General features: G+C 48.9%; 1 protein-coding gene across 2 annotated transcripts; it reads right to left on the bottom strand.

Annotated features, from left to right (window-relative positions):
- Positions 1 to 323: 323 nt before the first annotated feature.
- Fkbp11 (FKBP prolyl isomerase 11) lies at positions 324 to 3695 on the bottom strand. 2 transcript variants are annotated; one of them, XM_028788318.1, is made up of 6 exons: positions 3459 to 3695; positions 3178 to 3243; positions 2689 to 2776; positions 2364 to 2397; positions 1924 to 1994; positions 324 to 560 (listed from the first exon to the last, which is right to left on the bottom strand). In XM_028788318.1, the coding sequence occupies exons 1-6, from the start codon at positions 3585 to 3587 to the stop codon at positions 343 to 345; spliced, it is 606 nt and encodes a 201-aa protein (XP_028644151.1). In that variant the 5' UTR covers positions 3588 to 3695; the 3' UTR covers positions 324 to 342. The 2 variants fall into 2 exon arrangements, with proteins under 2 accessions (XP_028644151.1, XP_028644152.1); XM_028788319.1 differs by lacking the exons at positions 3178 to 3243; positions 3459 to 3695 and adding an exon at positions 2910 to 3122.
- Positions 3696 to 13251: the final 9556 nt, after the last annotated feature.

Below are 13251 nucleotides of genomic sequence, written 5' to 3'. Positions count from 1 at the left end.
GAAAGCGGCCTCAGAGGATTGGGTTAGCAGGGTGTGGCGTCACCTATCTGAGGTCGTAGCACTTGGGAGGCAGGAGGCTCGTGAGACTGAGGACAAATGCAAGACCCCAACTTAGAAGAAAAGTGGGGAGCAGAGAAGCTCACCAGGGAAAGCACAAGTCTGATGACCCCAGCTCAACCCCTGGAACCCCACCCGCAGCAGGGAGGAGAGAACCAGCTTCATAGCGTTGTCTGATCTCCATATTCAAGGCTGCGCACACGACAGTAATAAGTCAGAGACAAAGAAAGGGGGCGGGGCGGCAGTATCGAGTGAAGAGTACGACGTCTTGTTAAAAAACACTATTTATTTCTTCTTACTCTTGTTACGCTTCTCTTCTTTCAGCTTCTTTTTGGAGACTTTCGGTCGGCTGGCCTTTGTGTACAGGTGATACCCAATCAGACCCAGGAGCGCTGGCACTATAGCTATGCCCACCAGAGGCAACATGCCCTTCAGCAGCTTTTGCCAGTAGTTGGCTCGAATCAGTGCGACCAGCTCCACGTCATACTGTACCACCGCATCGGCTGGGGAGGCAGAGGGCAGGGAGGGTTAGGATATGCGCCCCTGCATGAGCTGGGGAGGCGGTGGAGTGGGATGTGTGTCCGAATCACTGTGATTTATCCAGAGCTCTGACTTGGGATTGAAACACAAGACAGCCATGATGCTGGCAGTTTGAAATGTGGGGTTGGGTTCCCTCCAAAAAGGCAGAAGAGGGCAGGAGCAGGTTGAGCATACTCATGCTGACCTTAACTCCAACTAAGCTGGGGACCGGTGACAGATCTTTGACAGCACAAGAAATCTGTGGATGGGAAACATTCAGCTCTCCCCACGTTTATAAAGTGAGCATTTGTTTTTAAACATCTCTCTAAAGATTTATTTTTATTCTATGTATATGGCTGTTGTATATCTGTGCCAACACACATGCCTGCTCTCCTTGGAGTAAGGAGAGGGTGTTGGATCCCCCTGGAGCTGGAGTTACAGACGATGGTGAGCCACCATGAGGCTATTGGGACTCGAACCTGTGTCTTTAAGAGCAGCCAGTACGCTTAACTGCTCAGCCATCTGTCTAGCCCCACAAGTGCACATCTATATGTGTGTGAGTCCTCTATACCAAACGCACCCCAGTTCCAAACAGCCACGTGGACAGAATTCGTGTAGGGCTAAAATTAACTGGAATAGAAAGCAGTCATCCTTAAAAATTCCACCAACCAATGAGCACAAGCAACACGGTTCTTGGCAGATTTTGGAATAAGGGCTGGAGAAGAGGAAAGGTATACATGAGGGAGCTGGGGCAGGAGGTCGGAAGTGGAGTAGCAGCAGTGGGGAGGACAGGGCTCTGCTGAGAGTTTCTTGTTCTGTTTTACTTTTGAGACAGGGTCTCAAGAGTCAGTGGCCCCAACTGTCCTGAGACTCACTATGTAGACCAGGCTGGCCTCGAACTCACAGAGATGGGCCTGCCTCTGCCTTCCAAGTGCACCACCACTCCTGACTTGTTTAGAGAGACTCTGCTTGGTCCTCCCTACTCTCCTCCTGGACTCCCTACAGGCCTTGCTAGTATAAGAATCATGTGTGAGGGAGAAGTCTAGGAATCGAGGTCAAGTAGTCAGGGTGTCACCTTGCCGGCTATACTTTGGTGCTTTGGGATAAGTAGTGTAGGCAGCAGGACACACGTGGCTCACATAGGTGCCAGAAAGTCACCAGCTGTCTAGAGCCAGGCCAGGCGGCCTCCACAGGTGGTTTATAGTCTCTGCCAGAGAAAGAGCGGCCTTGAAGGAGCAGCCCCAGCTCAATTCTCTCCTCAGATCTGATCTGGACTTTTTCAAGCTCGAGACAGAGCAGAGTTTCTTGGGACTCTGTGTGACGGGCAGAAGGGCCTGGTCAGATTACCTGGGATAGATGGCGGGTACCCTCGCTTTCCATAAGCCAAGTGAGAAGGAATGACTGCTCTTCGCTTCTCTCTGAGGGAAGGGATGAGAATTGCAGTCAGGAGGGAGGTGAGCTGGCAGCCTTGGCCCATTCAAAGCACCACCAGAAGCACCTTACCCCTCACCTCAGATATTGACACCAAAACATGAATTTCTCCACCTGATAGGTTGGCCAGCAAAGTTACCAATCTCCCTACAACACCAAAGTTCCCCTAATGAAACTGACGGCCAGAAGGATACCCTCGGCTTTGGATGCCCTCGGGGGTTCCATTAACCTGCACCTTTCCAGTATGGAGTCAGGGACCCTTTATTCTACAAGGTCCTGCCTACTGGAGGTGGGATGGTAGAGAAATCTTCTACCCAGGCACAGGGGCAGCCAGACCTCAGCTTCCAGATACTCACCCCACACACATGTCCAGAAGGCTCTGCTCCAGACCTTAAGGAAGAAGACATAACTGAACTAGAAGCTACATCTATTCCCCACAGTACCCAAGAGGAAAACCGAAGGATCCGTCGACCTTCATCAAATGAGCTTAGCACCACTTCTCAAAACTCTGCCCCAGTGATGTGGGACCAGAAGAGTACTAGAAGTGGCATTTGAACACGAGGTAGCTGAAGAGTCTTAGGGTTCTTATCATTCTAGCCGGCTGTTCCAGACTAACGTAGCCGGTCAAGAGGCTAAGCAAGGGCTTAGGTTCGGAAGAGGGCAGAGGCACGGGCCACATACCTGGAATCACCTGTTTTTGGCCAAGTTCTATAACCAGAGGGTCTCTGGTCAGAGAAGTGTCAATAATGCGTCCATCTACCAAGCTGCCCTGAAGACAAAAAGCAAGATCTAGCCCTACCATTCCTCCCAAGAGACGGGTCACACACAACCGGGAACCCCCCGGATGGAAGCAACCCCTTTAACAAACTTGCGTCCTGTCCCCAGCTCCTCCTACCCCCAACCCCCAAACCCATGGGCAAAAAGGATCAGGAAGCCCCACGGGCCTGGCGCTTCTTGGAGATCTCCCTATCCTTCTTTTCTCAGTGCTGGAGAGGAACCAGCGGAAACCAGGGAGGAGAAAGAAGCAGGCGAGAGGACGCCCCCACGTGCTAGGCGACCCTAGGACTTAGGTTCTCTAGCACAGCCTGCCACGTGTCCAAGCCAAAGCTGACGTGTTTCAGCAGGGCGCCGCCCCTCCCAGGCCACGCCCCGGCCCCCCAAGCCCCTCACCGTGTAGTGTATGTGGAGCGTGTCTCCAATGGCAGCGGATTCCTTGCACGATTCAGGGGGCTGCACCTATGATCAGACTACAGGGGTCAACGCTGCTCCTCCTAAGATCCTGTTACCTTCTGGAGACCCAGCACCTTCTCCCCCAGCTCAGTTCCCGCACTTCCTTTCTTCTTCGCTCACGGGTTCATTTAGAGACCCAGGCTCCCCCGCCATCCCTGGCCTTAAAGGGTAGCGGCGGGGCAGAGGGTGGGGGGGGGGGAATGGAACCACCGTCTCCTCACCAGGGTCTCCACTTGGAGGGTCCGGACAGGACTTTCGGTTTCTTGCCCAGCCTCAGCCCGGCACACCGCCCCACTGATCAGCAGCAGCAGCAACAGCCGGAGCGGCAGGAGCAAAGGGCGCAGGGTCATGATTGGACCGGGTCAGAGCACCGGGGTACCAGGGCAGGCTGTTCGGGTGCACGCGACCAGGACGGGTTCCCTCACTCCAGGCCAGACTGGTATGGGCGGGTTACAAGGAGTTAGCTCCTCCTCCTCCTGCTGTAGCCCTCCCTCCACTTTGTCCCCACCTCCTAGAGGGGAAGAGGCTGCAGAATTCCCTATCCTGTGGTAGAGGTCTCGGATTGTGACCCATCTGCTAACAGCCTTTCGGTCTCATGACGGGGGCTGGGCCACGCAAGAGCACGCATTTGCCATTACCCACTCTAAAAAGCAGCATTAGTCCCTAACCTTCGAATGACCAGGAAAGAGAGGCACACTTGTCCCCATTTCACAGCTAGGGAACTTGCCCAAGGTCATCATGGCAACTGGCGACAGGATTCAAGCACAGGGCCAGCATCTGTTCTCTGCTCGTTCTTCTGAGATATGTCCCTTCCCACTCAGCCCAGCCGGGTCCAAGACAGCCGACCCCTTCTCCTCCCCGGATCATTCTGCTCTCAGGTGGGTCCAGAAAGAGCTGAGCGCTTTTTCACCCTCCTGTCTTGGAAAGCACTACCGGCTACCAACACTGGTGTTTCCTTCCTGTTTTTCTCAAATCCTTTTCACAACAGCCTCGTAGACATCGGTCTTGTGTTCGTGCAATGATTTCAGTTTTTAAAAGGGCTTCAAGTAATTTTAGGCAGCCTTGCCAGTTTCCCGTTTCATGATCTGAACACTCACGGACATGTGTGGTACCTAGCTGTGGTACCTAGCTCCTGGGTCACTCAGGCTGTCGCGGTGCCCTCCCATATATATATTTAGGCTGTTTCTTGGTCTATTGTCCTCTGTAGCACTGTCTGTAAACACAATTCCACCTGGGTGTCTGGCCAGCAACTCAGACCCAACACATACTTCCTCTTATTTGAAACAACCTGACCTCCCTGACCTGGCCTTTCTGATGGTCCTCCTCTACGGGTAGTCTGAGATTTCTTCCATCTCAAATGGAAAACCAGTTTCCTTTGGGTTTTCCTCTCCCAGCCCCTCCAGCACCTCCGTACCTAGGGATAACATTCTAAGGTCTCATTTTCTTTGTGGTATTGGGGATCCAGTCCAGGCAGGGCTCTGCTAATACCAGGCAAGCGCCTTAGTTAACATCCCTAGCTTAGGAATTGTTTTTTTAAATGCTCATTGCCAGGGGCTAGATAGATGGCTGAGTGCTAAAGAGCATTTGCTGCTCTTCCAAAGACCAGAGTTCAATTCCCTGCACACATATCAGATGGCTCAAAAATGCCTGTAACTCCAGCTCCGAGGGCTGCAACCCCCTTGTCTATCTTTATACACATATACATAATAAAAAGAAATCTTTAAAAAATAACCGCCTGCCAGATGTTGTGGCACATATCTTTAATTCCAACACTCAGGAGGCAGACGCAGACGAATTCCTGAGTTTCAGGCCATGTAGGACTACATGGTCAAACTCTCTTTAAAGAAGCAACAAAACACTAGAATCCTCACTGGTACAGTGGGATATGGTAATGTGCACCTAGAATCTCAGAGTGGCTACATAAAACCTTCCCTCAAAAATAAACTGAAGCCACAGCCAGCAGGAATTCCTGGGGTTGGTGGCATACTCTGTCTTGAGGATATGGGGTTACATAGATGCATTAAAAACAAAACCCTGTCAAATGTGTGCCTAACATCTGTGCATACGGCTAGGGAGGTAGCTCAATGGGAGAATGCTTGCTTTGTTCTGGTTGATTGGTTTTGGTTTTTTGACACAGGGTTTCTGTGTGTAAATCTAGCTGGCTGTCCTGGAACTTGCTCTATAGAGCAGGCTGGCCTGGAACTCAGAGATTTGTCTGCCTCTGTTTCCTGAGTGCTGGGATTAAAGGTGTGTGCCACTACCACCAGGCGCTTTTCTAGAGTTTAATCCCCAAGCACAATAAATAAATAAATAAATAAATAAATAAATAATAAAATGTGTACCTCATTGTATGAATATGTATTTGAGCAAATACAAAACTACACTTCGGCCGGAAAGTGGTGGTGCACGCCTTTAATTCCAGCACTTGGGAGGGAGAGGCAGGTGGATTTCTGAGTTCGAGGCCAGCCTGGTCTACATAGTGAGTTCCAGGACAGCCAGGGCTACACAGAGAAACCCTGTCTCGAAAAACCAAAAAAAAAAAAAAACTACACTTCAAAATCTCTCTTAGAAACTAGACAGTTGTGGCTGACAGACATAGTAAGCGTTGAAAGCACGGTTTTAGACTTCTTAAAAAGCTCCTTAGCCAGGCAGTGATGGTGCATGCCTTTAATCCCAGCACTTGGGAGGCGGAAGCAGGTGGACTTCTGGTTCGAGGCCAGTCTGGTCTACAGAGTGAGTTCCAGGACAGCCAGGGCTACACAGAGAAACCCTGTCTTGAAAAAACAAAAAACAAAAAAACAAAAAACAAACAAACAAAAAAAAGCTCCTTAAAGGGCACCTACACAGCCAGGAAGCCTATCGGTTCATGCTCTGCTCTGTCTCCAATGGGCCTCCCTCCCGTCCTGTACCCGGGAGGTACATGAGGAGTTAAGATCCTTGAGTTATGCTCTAAGGATCATCTGACCATGGCAAGCGAAGGCAGGATTGTGAACTACAAAGATGGAAGCCTAAGTAAGTGGAGGCCCATCATGCTAGCCCTGGGTTACCTACCACCAAACACCTTCTAATGGAGAGACTGTTCTATCTCCATTCTGACTCCCCAAGTGTCTCTCTTCAACTCACTCTGTACACTGCTCGGTGCATCGCTGTCACTAAAAGCTTACATAGTTCCAGACCAACTGATAGAATTGACTCCTTGACAATTAAAAGCTTGTCATCCAGCCCTAACCTCTATTCCTGAATCAGCCACTTATTAAACTGAAAGCTGCCTCCTACTTCTTCTCCTCCTCCTCTCCCTCCTTCTCCTCCTCCTCTTCTTCTTCCTTTTCCTCCTCCTCTTTTTTTTTTTTTTTTTAAAGAAGTCCAAGCTGGTTTTGAACTTGGGATCCTCCTGCCTCAGCTTCCTACGTGCTGGAATAACAGGTGTGCCCCATCGCTCTTGGCTCTGAAAACCTTTTTATACAGAGCTTTGTGTCTCATGTTTCTATCTTCAGTGTTCATACGTGATGTGTAAATACTTGCTAACTGAATTGAGCCAGCTCTCTGTGCTCCTGGACTACGGTCTGGTGTCAGATGACCCTGTCCTGTGTTCTCGGCTGTGTGTGTCCAACCTCATGCCCCTCCCTTTACCTCTCAGCTCCCTCCAGGATAGTTAACTGGGCCCCCTTTTCAAGTCCTGTCTTAGCTAACAGACTTTCCCCTCCCTCTGAACGGAAGCATACACTGCTCTCTTTTTCCCGTAGTTACTGTGTGTCCCTCAAAGAGCCAGGTGGACAAGGACGTGTGGCATGCCTAAAGCTCCCTAGGTACTCGCAGCATGATGCTGGACAAGTGGGCTAGCCTCAAAGCCAAGTTGTCTTAAACTCTTAAAAAACAACAAAAAACAAAAAACAAAAAACAAAAAAAAAAAAACTTGGCAGGTAATGGTGCCTTTAGTCCCAGTACTCAAAAGGCAGAGGTGAGGGCCGGGCGGTGGTGGCACATGCCTTTAATTCTAGCACTTGGGAGACAGAGCCAGGCGGATTTCTGAGTTCGAGAGTTTGAGGCTAGCCTGGTCTACAGAGTGAGTTCCAGGACAGCCAGGGCTACACAGAGAATCCCTGTCTCGAAAAACCAAACCAAACCAAAAAAAAAAAAAAAGAGGCAGAGGTAGGGGTGACTTTCTTGAGTTTGAGGCCAGCTTGGTCTACGTAGTGAGTTCAATGATAGCCACAACACTAAGGAAAGATGTCTTGAAAAACAAACAAAACAAGTGTGGGATCAGAAGACAAGAGGGCTGTTTCACCACATGGGATCCTCCTGTGGAACACCTCACTAGCTTAGCCTTGAACTGACTCCTCCTCCTCTGTCCTCTCTCATGCTAGAACTATAAGCATTCAAACCACATCCAGCCACATATTTTATTTTGAACAAATTGTTGAAACCAGTAAATGAGAAACCATCTAACTATACTGTGTGAAAATCTTTTAAGACAGATGTATAAACTTCAGTTTAAGTAAAATAGAACCTGTGATGTGAACTTACTGTATTTTAACCCCTACCCAAATACGTTAGGTGCATATATTCAGAAAGCAAGGGCTGGGGCTGCCGTCAGTTGCCTAGCATGTGTAAAGCCCTGCATTCAAGCACAGCACTGCACTAACTGCTGTGAACACACTGTGATCCCAGCACTTGGGAGGTGGAGGCAGTAGGATCACCAGCCCAAGGTATCCTCAGCTCCAGAATGAATAGGCCAGCCTGGAACACACGAGACCCTTCCTCTCTCCCTCTGCCCACCCCATTTTGAGAGAGGGAGCATGAGCCTAGTGATTGTAGCCACTCTGAGGCTCTCACTGTTTACCTGCACCTGCCAAGCTGTGACTTCAGTTCTGATGTGGTTTTTTTTGAGACACAGTCTCTCCATGTAGCCCTGGCTCCCTCGTGAGTGCTGAAATTAAAAAGTCATATGCCACTGTACCTGGCTGAGACCCACCTCCTTAAAAATAATTAAGGGAACACAAAGGATGTACCCCAGGTGGCTGAGGATGGTGGTTGGGTTTGGGGTGGGGATGGGAAGAGTCACAGGATGTGTAGAACACGTCCTGCGTATCTGTGTATTGTATACATCACTGACAACAAAGGCTGCTTGGCTGCAGAAACAAAATATATGATTTGAGTCCACGTGATTAAGAGGTTCCCACCCTTCCTAAAGCTGTGACCCTTTAACACAGTTCCTCATGCTGTGCTGACCCCCAACCATAACATTACTTCATTGCTTCTTTTTTAAAAAAAAGATTTATTTATTTATATGAGCACACTGTAGCTGTCTTCAGACACAGCAGAAGAGATCATCAGATCATCAGACAGTTGTGAGCCACCATGTGTTTGCTGGGAATTGAACTCAGAACCTCTGGAAAAGCAGTCAGTGCTCCTAACCACTGAGCCGTCTCCTCCTCCTCCTCCTCCTCCTCTTCTTCTTCTTTTTTTTGCGTTTTCGAGACAGGGTTTCTCTGTGTAGCCCTGGCTGTCCTGGAACTCACTCTGTAGACCAGGCTAGCCTCAAACTCAGAAATCTGCCTGCCTTTGCCTCCCAAGTGCTGGGATTAAAGGCGTGTGCGACCACCGCCCGGCCCCATTGCTACTTCTTAACTGTAATTTTCCTACTGTTATGAATCATAATGTGAGTATCTGATATGAAACCCCAACAGGGTCTTGACACACAGGTTGGGAACCACTGATCTAGAGCCTATATAGAAGGTATTCAGTGAGTGTGCCATCAGAGCCAATGGTGCCTTGGTAAGTCAACCTGTGAAACCCAAGAACTCTGTGGAAGAGGTGAGGCCTGGGCTACATCTTAGGTGGCACTTCGTTTTGTTTTTTTTAGATAGTCTCATGTATCCCAGGTTATCCTCAAAGGAAGTTATATAGCCAAGGCTGGCCTTGAACTACAGATCCTCCTGCCTTTACTTCCAAGTACTGAGCTTATAGCATATCTGTTTGTATGCAGTGCTGGGTAAGGAACCCAGGGCTGAACACACATTAAGGAAGCACGACCAACTGAGCTACATCCCCAGCCCCTTGACGTGGAACTTTGTTGCTGTTTGAGATAGGGTCTCTCTAGTCCTTCCTGTCTCAGTCTGTACACCAGGATGGCCTTGAACTCACAGAGATCTGCCTGCTTCTGCCTACTATGAGCTAGGATTAGATAACACGTGCCACCATGGCTGGCCTTTTTAATGTGGGATTTTTTCCCAAGTGAGAAAGGAAGGGTTCAAGGCAAAGAACCAGATGTCTGGAGATCATGGGCCAGCATAGTTAATGCAAAAGCAAAGATAGGCCAATGGAGGGGAAGCTAAGAGCCAGTTGCAGAAAACTGTTAATCTCTAAAGCCATGGGAACACCGTGTGTGAGCACAGGTGCTCACACACAGCACAACGGCAGTGGCTAACTGGAGTGGTGGCACACAGGGAGATGGCTGTCTAGGCTCTGAAGCTCTGTAAGGCACATGAAATGGGTAGGAAGAGAAGGGTAGACCGTTTTGAACAGCAGTTCACTGAGAGGCTGGGAGTGGTGGTGTGCCTTTAACTCCAGGAGAGCAGCAGAGGCAGATACCCTTCATAGCAAGTTCTAGGCCAGCAGACCCTGCCTTGAAAATAAAAAACAAAAAGACCCAACCTACCCAGGACAACTTGCTGAACGCTCCAGTAAGGGTCAAGGAAGACTCATTTCTGTTGAACTAAAGAGGAACTTGAATTGTAAATCTGAGAAAGACAAGAAAGCTGGCCCGGCCCAGCCCAGGGCACAAGTGGACAACCACATCCACAAAAGCCCTGAGCCTTTTGGAAGTGTCAGGATTCAGCAGGGTTCTCAGTTAGCAACAGCACAGCCAGGTGTAAGCAGAGAACTGCTTCCCACAACCCTGTCTGGCAGTGGGCGCTGAGTCAGGCCCTTCCTGTGTGCTTGTTGTCTGTCTAGTACTGTGACTGGAACCCAGAACTCTGAACTCATGAGGCCTATGCTCCACAAACCGGCCTTTTAGGTGTGACTTACACACTCAATCATCCGAAAGTGAAGTCGTTCACTCCCAAGCCCTGTGGCCACTCTAGTCAAGAACACTATCACTCCACCATTGCATGACGTGGCAGACAGACCTCCCATCTATAAGCTGTAACAGTATGCCCCATTTTGCTGTATTTGGAAACCAGAGTGAATTCCTGTGGTCCAGAGTCACAGCTAAACCTTCTATCCCTTAAAAGCCTCAGTATTCAACTCTGTCCTAGGACGGCCTTTGTGTATATGCATTACCAAGGAATCAAACCCAGAGCTTCCTACCAAGTGATCTACCAGTAAGCTACACTTCAGGAGGGAGGCACATAGGTCAAAGGCTTAGTCTAAAACCTTCTGCCTTGTCTGCCTGCCAGCTGCTCTCAGGAAGGTGGCCTGTGAGTTGAGTTAGTGGGAGGAGGCCTGTGTAGAGAACTGCCTAGTGTGTGCCCAGTTTTACCTACAGTGCCCTGTTCATATCCACAAACAATTTAGAATACATATTGGCTCTAACTAAAGCCCAGACGCTTTCTTACCGTTGGCAGCCAAAGTGATACCCACACGGCAGACACCTAACTTCCTAGCTTTGACAGTCAACAGTCTGATCCAACTCCCTCAGTGCCTTCCCCAATTCTGCTCTTTCCTATGCTCACGGTTTCCACTTCCTGGCCCTGTCTGCAACTTTCTCAAGAACTCAAGGTCATTCTTACCAATGCCAACAATTAGGGTCAGGAAACCCAATTTAAAAACCTGCAGAGGAAGGAAAGCATTTGGATTCCATCATTCCCCAGTGACCAGCATGATATGCTACCTCTCCAGCTATTGGGTTAGAGTGGACCAAAGATGGTGTTTAGAGTTGAGATAATCTGCCCAGGGGTCTCATTCCCTGTACTGACCAGAAGGAAGGGAAGGGCATCCTCCTCAGTCATTACCAAGATTTCAAAAGATTCCACAGCATCCTGAGATGGATGTCTAGTTCTCCCTGAATACAGTGGCTTAACCTATCTCAAAGAAATCTCAAAGAAATGCTGAAACACAGAGAAGTTTCTGTTCTGACTGAACATGTGTGTTTGAACTAGAAGGTGAAATGCAGGAGCTCCCGGCAGCTTCAACTGCTGCCCCTCAGGGATGAGAAGCGCCACCTTATGAAGGAGATAGCCTTGCAGCCTACCTGGGTGGACCTAAGCCTGTTCATTTCCTACAGGTACATTCTGGAAGCTGCCTTACCCAGACTCTTCTCAAGTGTACACTTGGATCTGGGTCCTCTGTCAAGTGACGACAGGCCATAGGAAGCTACAACAAGCTCTAAGGATCAAGTACACAGACTTACCCTCAGGTTCACTGCCTTTATCCTAAATCCCTCAAAGCCACAGAGGGCTCCCCTGCCTCCCTGGAATCTGAGTAATCAAGAGACAGGCAAGAACCAGTCACCTGCTTTTCCAAGTTGTTCTAGTGTCAAGACTTATCCACTAGCCTGTCATTCAGCTAGACTGTTTATTTTTCTCTTTAGTTTTTAATTTTTTTGTTTTGTTTTGTTTTTTTTCAAGACAAGGTTTCTCTGTATAGCCCTGGCTGTCCTGGAACTCACTCTGTAGACCAGGCTGTCCTCAAACTCAGAAATCTGCCTGCCTCTGCCTCCCAAGCGCTGGGATTGAAGGCGTGTGCCACCACCGCCCGGCTTTTAGTTTTTTAAAAAAGATTTATTTAATGTAAATGAGTACACTGTCGCTATCTTCAGACACGCCAGAAGATGGCATCGGATGCTACTGCAGATAGTTGTGAGCCACCTCAAGGTTGCTGGGAATTGAACTCAGGACCTCTGGCAGAGCAGTCAGTGCTCTTAACCACTGAGCCATCTCTCCTATTTACTTTTTTTTGAGGGAGGCAGATGAAGCATCAGACAGACACAGACCAGGCTGGCTTCACACTTTCAGAGCTCTTCTGTCCCTGCTTCCTAAGTGCTGTGATTACAGGCGTGCACCACCATGCCTGGCCTACATTACTCTTGTATTATTGTATTTCAGATGAGGCTACACTTGCTGGCACACACCTGTAATCCAGCTCTGAGGAGACAAAGGCAGAGGACAGTTACAAGTTTGAGGTCAGCAAGCAGGGGGTGGCAGCTGCTGTGGCACACGCCTTTATCCCAGCACTCAGGAAGCAGAAGCAGTGGATCTGAGTAAAAGGACAGCATGGTCTATAAATTGAGTTCCAGGACAGCCAGGGCTACACAAAGAAACCTTATCTCAAAAAACAAAAACAAAAAGTTTGAAGTTAGCCTGGGCTACACTGAGACCTTATCTCAAAACAACAACAAAGCAACAAAATTACAGCTCAGAAAGTGATCTATTTATTAACAAATAAACAAAGCACTAGAGAAAGATATCCCTTACTTATTAGCTGTAGAAGCCTGGAGGAGCCAGAAGGCGGCAAAGTGACAGATTTTCAGAGAAAGCAATGTTGAAGACACAGGATTAGTGATTGGTTGAGGTTTGGAAGTCAGAGAAATGGACAAAAAGCAATGGTTCTTGAGGGGGTGACGGTAACCAGAGGAAAAGGAAAACTGTCAAGAGGGAAAGGGAGAGGCAATGAGTGCAGATTAAACACTTCATAGCAGGATGTGTTTCTCAAGCTCTGGTCTAAAGGAAGGGGCGGTTTCCCTGCTCACTAAGGGCAGCACCATGCCTTTCCTTCGTGTGGAGTCAGTGACAGCAGAAGACAGCAGAGCAATGGGAAAGGAGCAGGGAAAGCTTTAGGAAGATGTGCCCTCAAGGCATCCTGTTAGGTTTCCCAATGAGACTTAGCTGACGCGCAATGGGATCCACACACTCCGAGTCCAGCCAGCTGCTTTATGCTGAGGAAGGCACCAGGGTTACTGTACTGCCCAGATGTTTACTCTGTTTACTGTACTGCCCAGATGTTTACCCTGTTTACTGTGCAGCCTGGATGTTTACCCTGTTTACTGTACTGCCCGGATGTTTACCCTGTTTA

Source organism: Grammomys surdaster, unplaced genomic scaffold (genome assembly GCF_004785775.1).
Source record: "Grammomys surdaster isolate TR1022 unplaced genomic scaffold, NIH_TR_1.0 125742, whole genome shotgun sequence".
NCBI lineage: Eukaryota > Metazoa > Chordata > Mammalia > Rodentia > Muridae > Grammomys > Grammomys surdaster.
The sequence above is the reverse complement of the archived record's forward strand: the minus strand, read 5'-3'. Positions and strand labels throughout refer to the sequence as shown.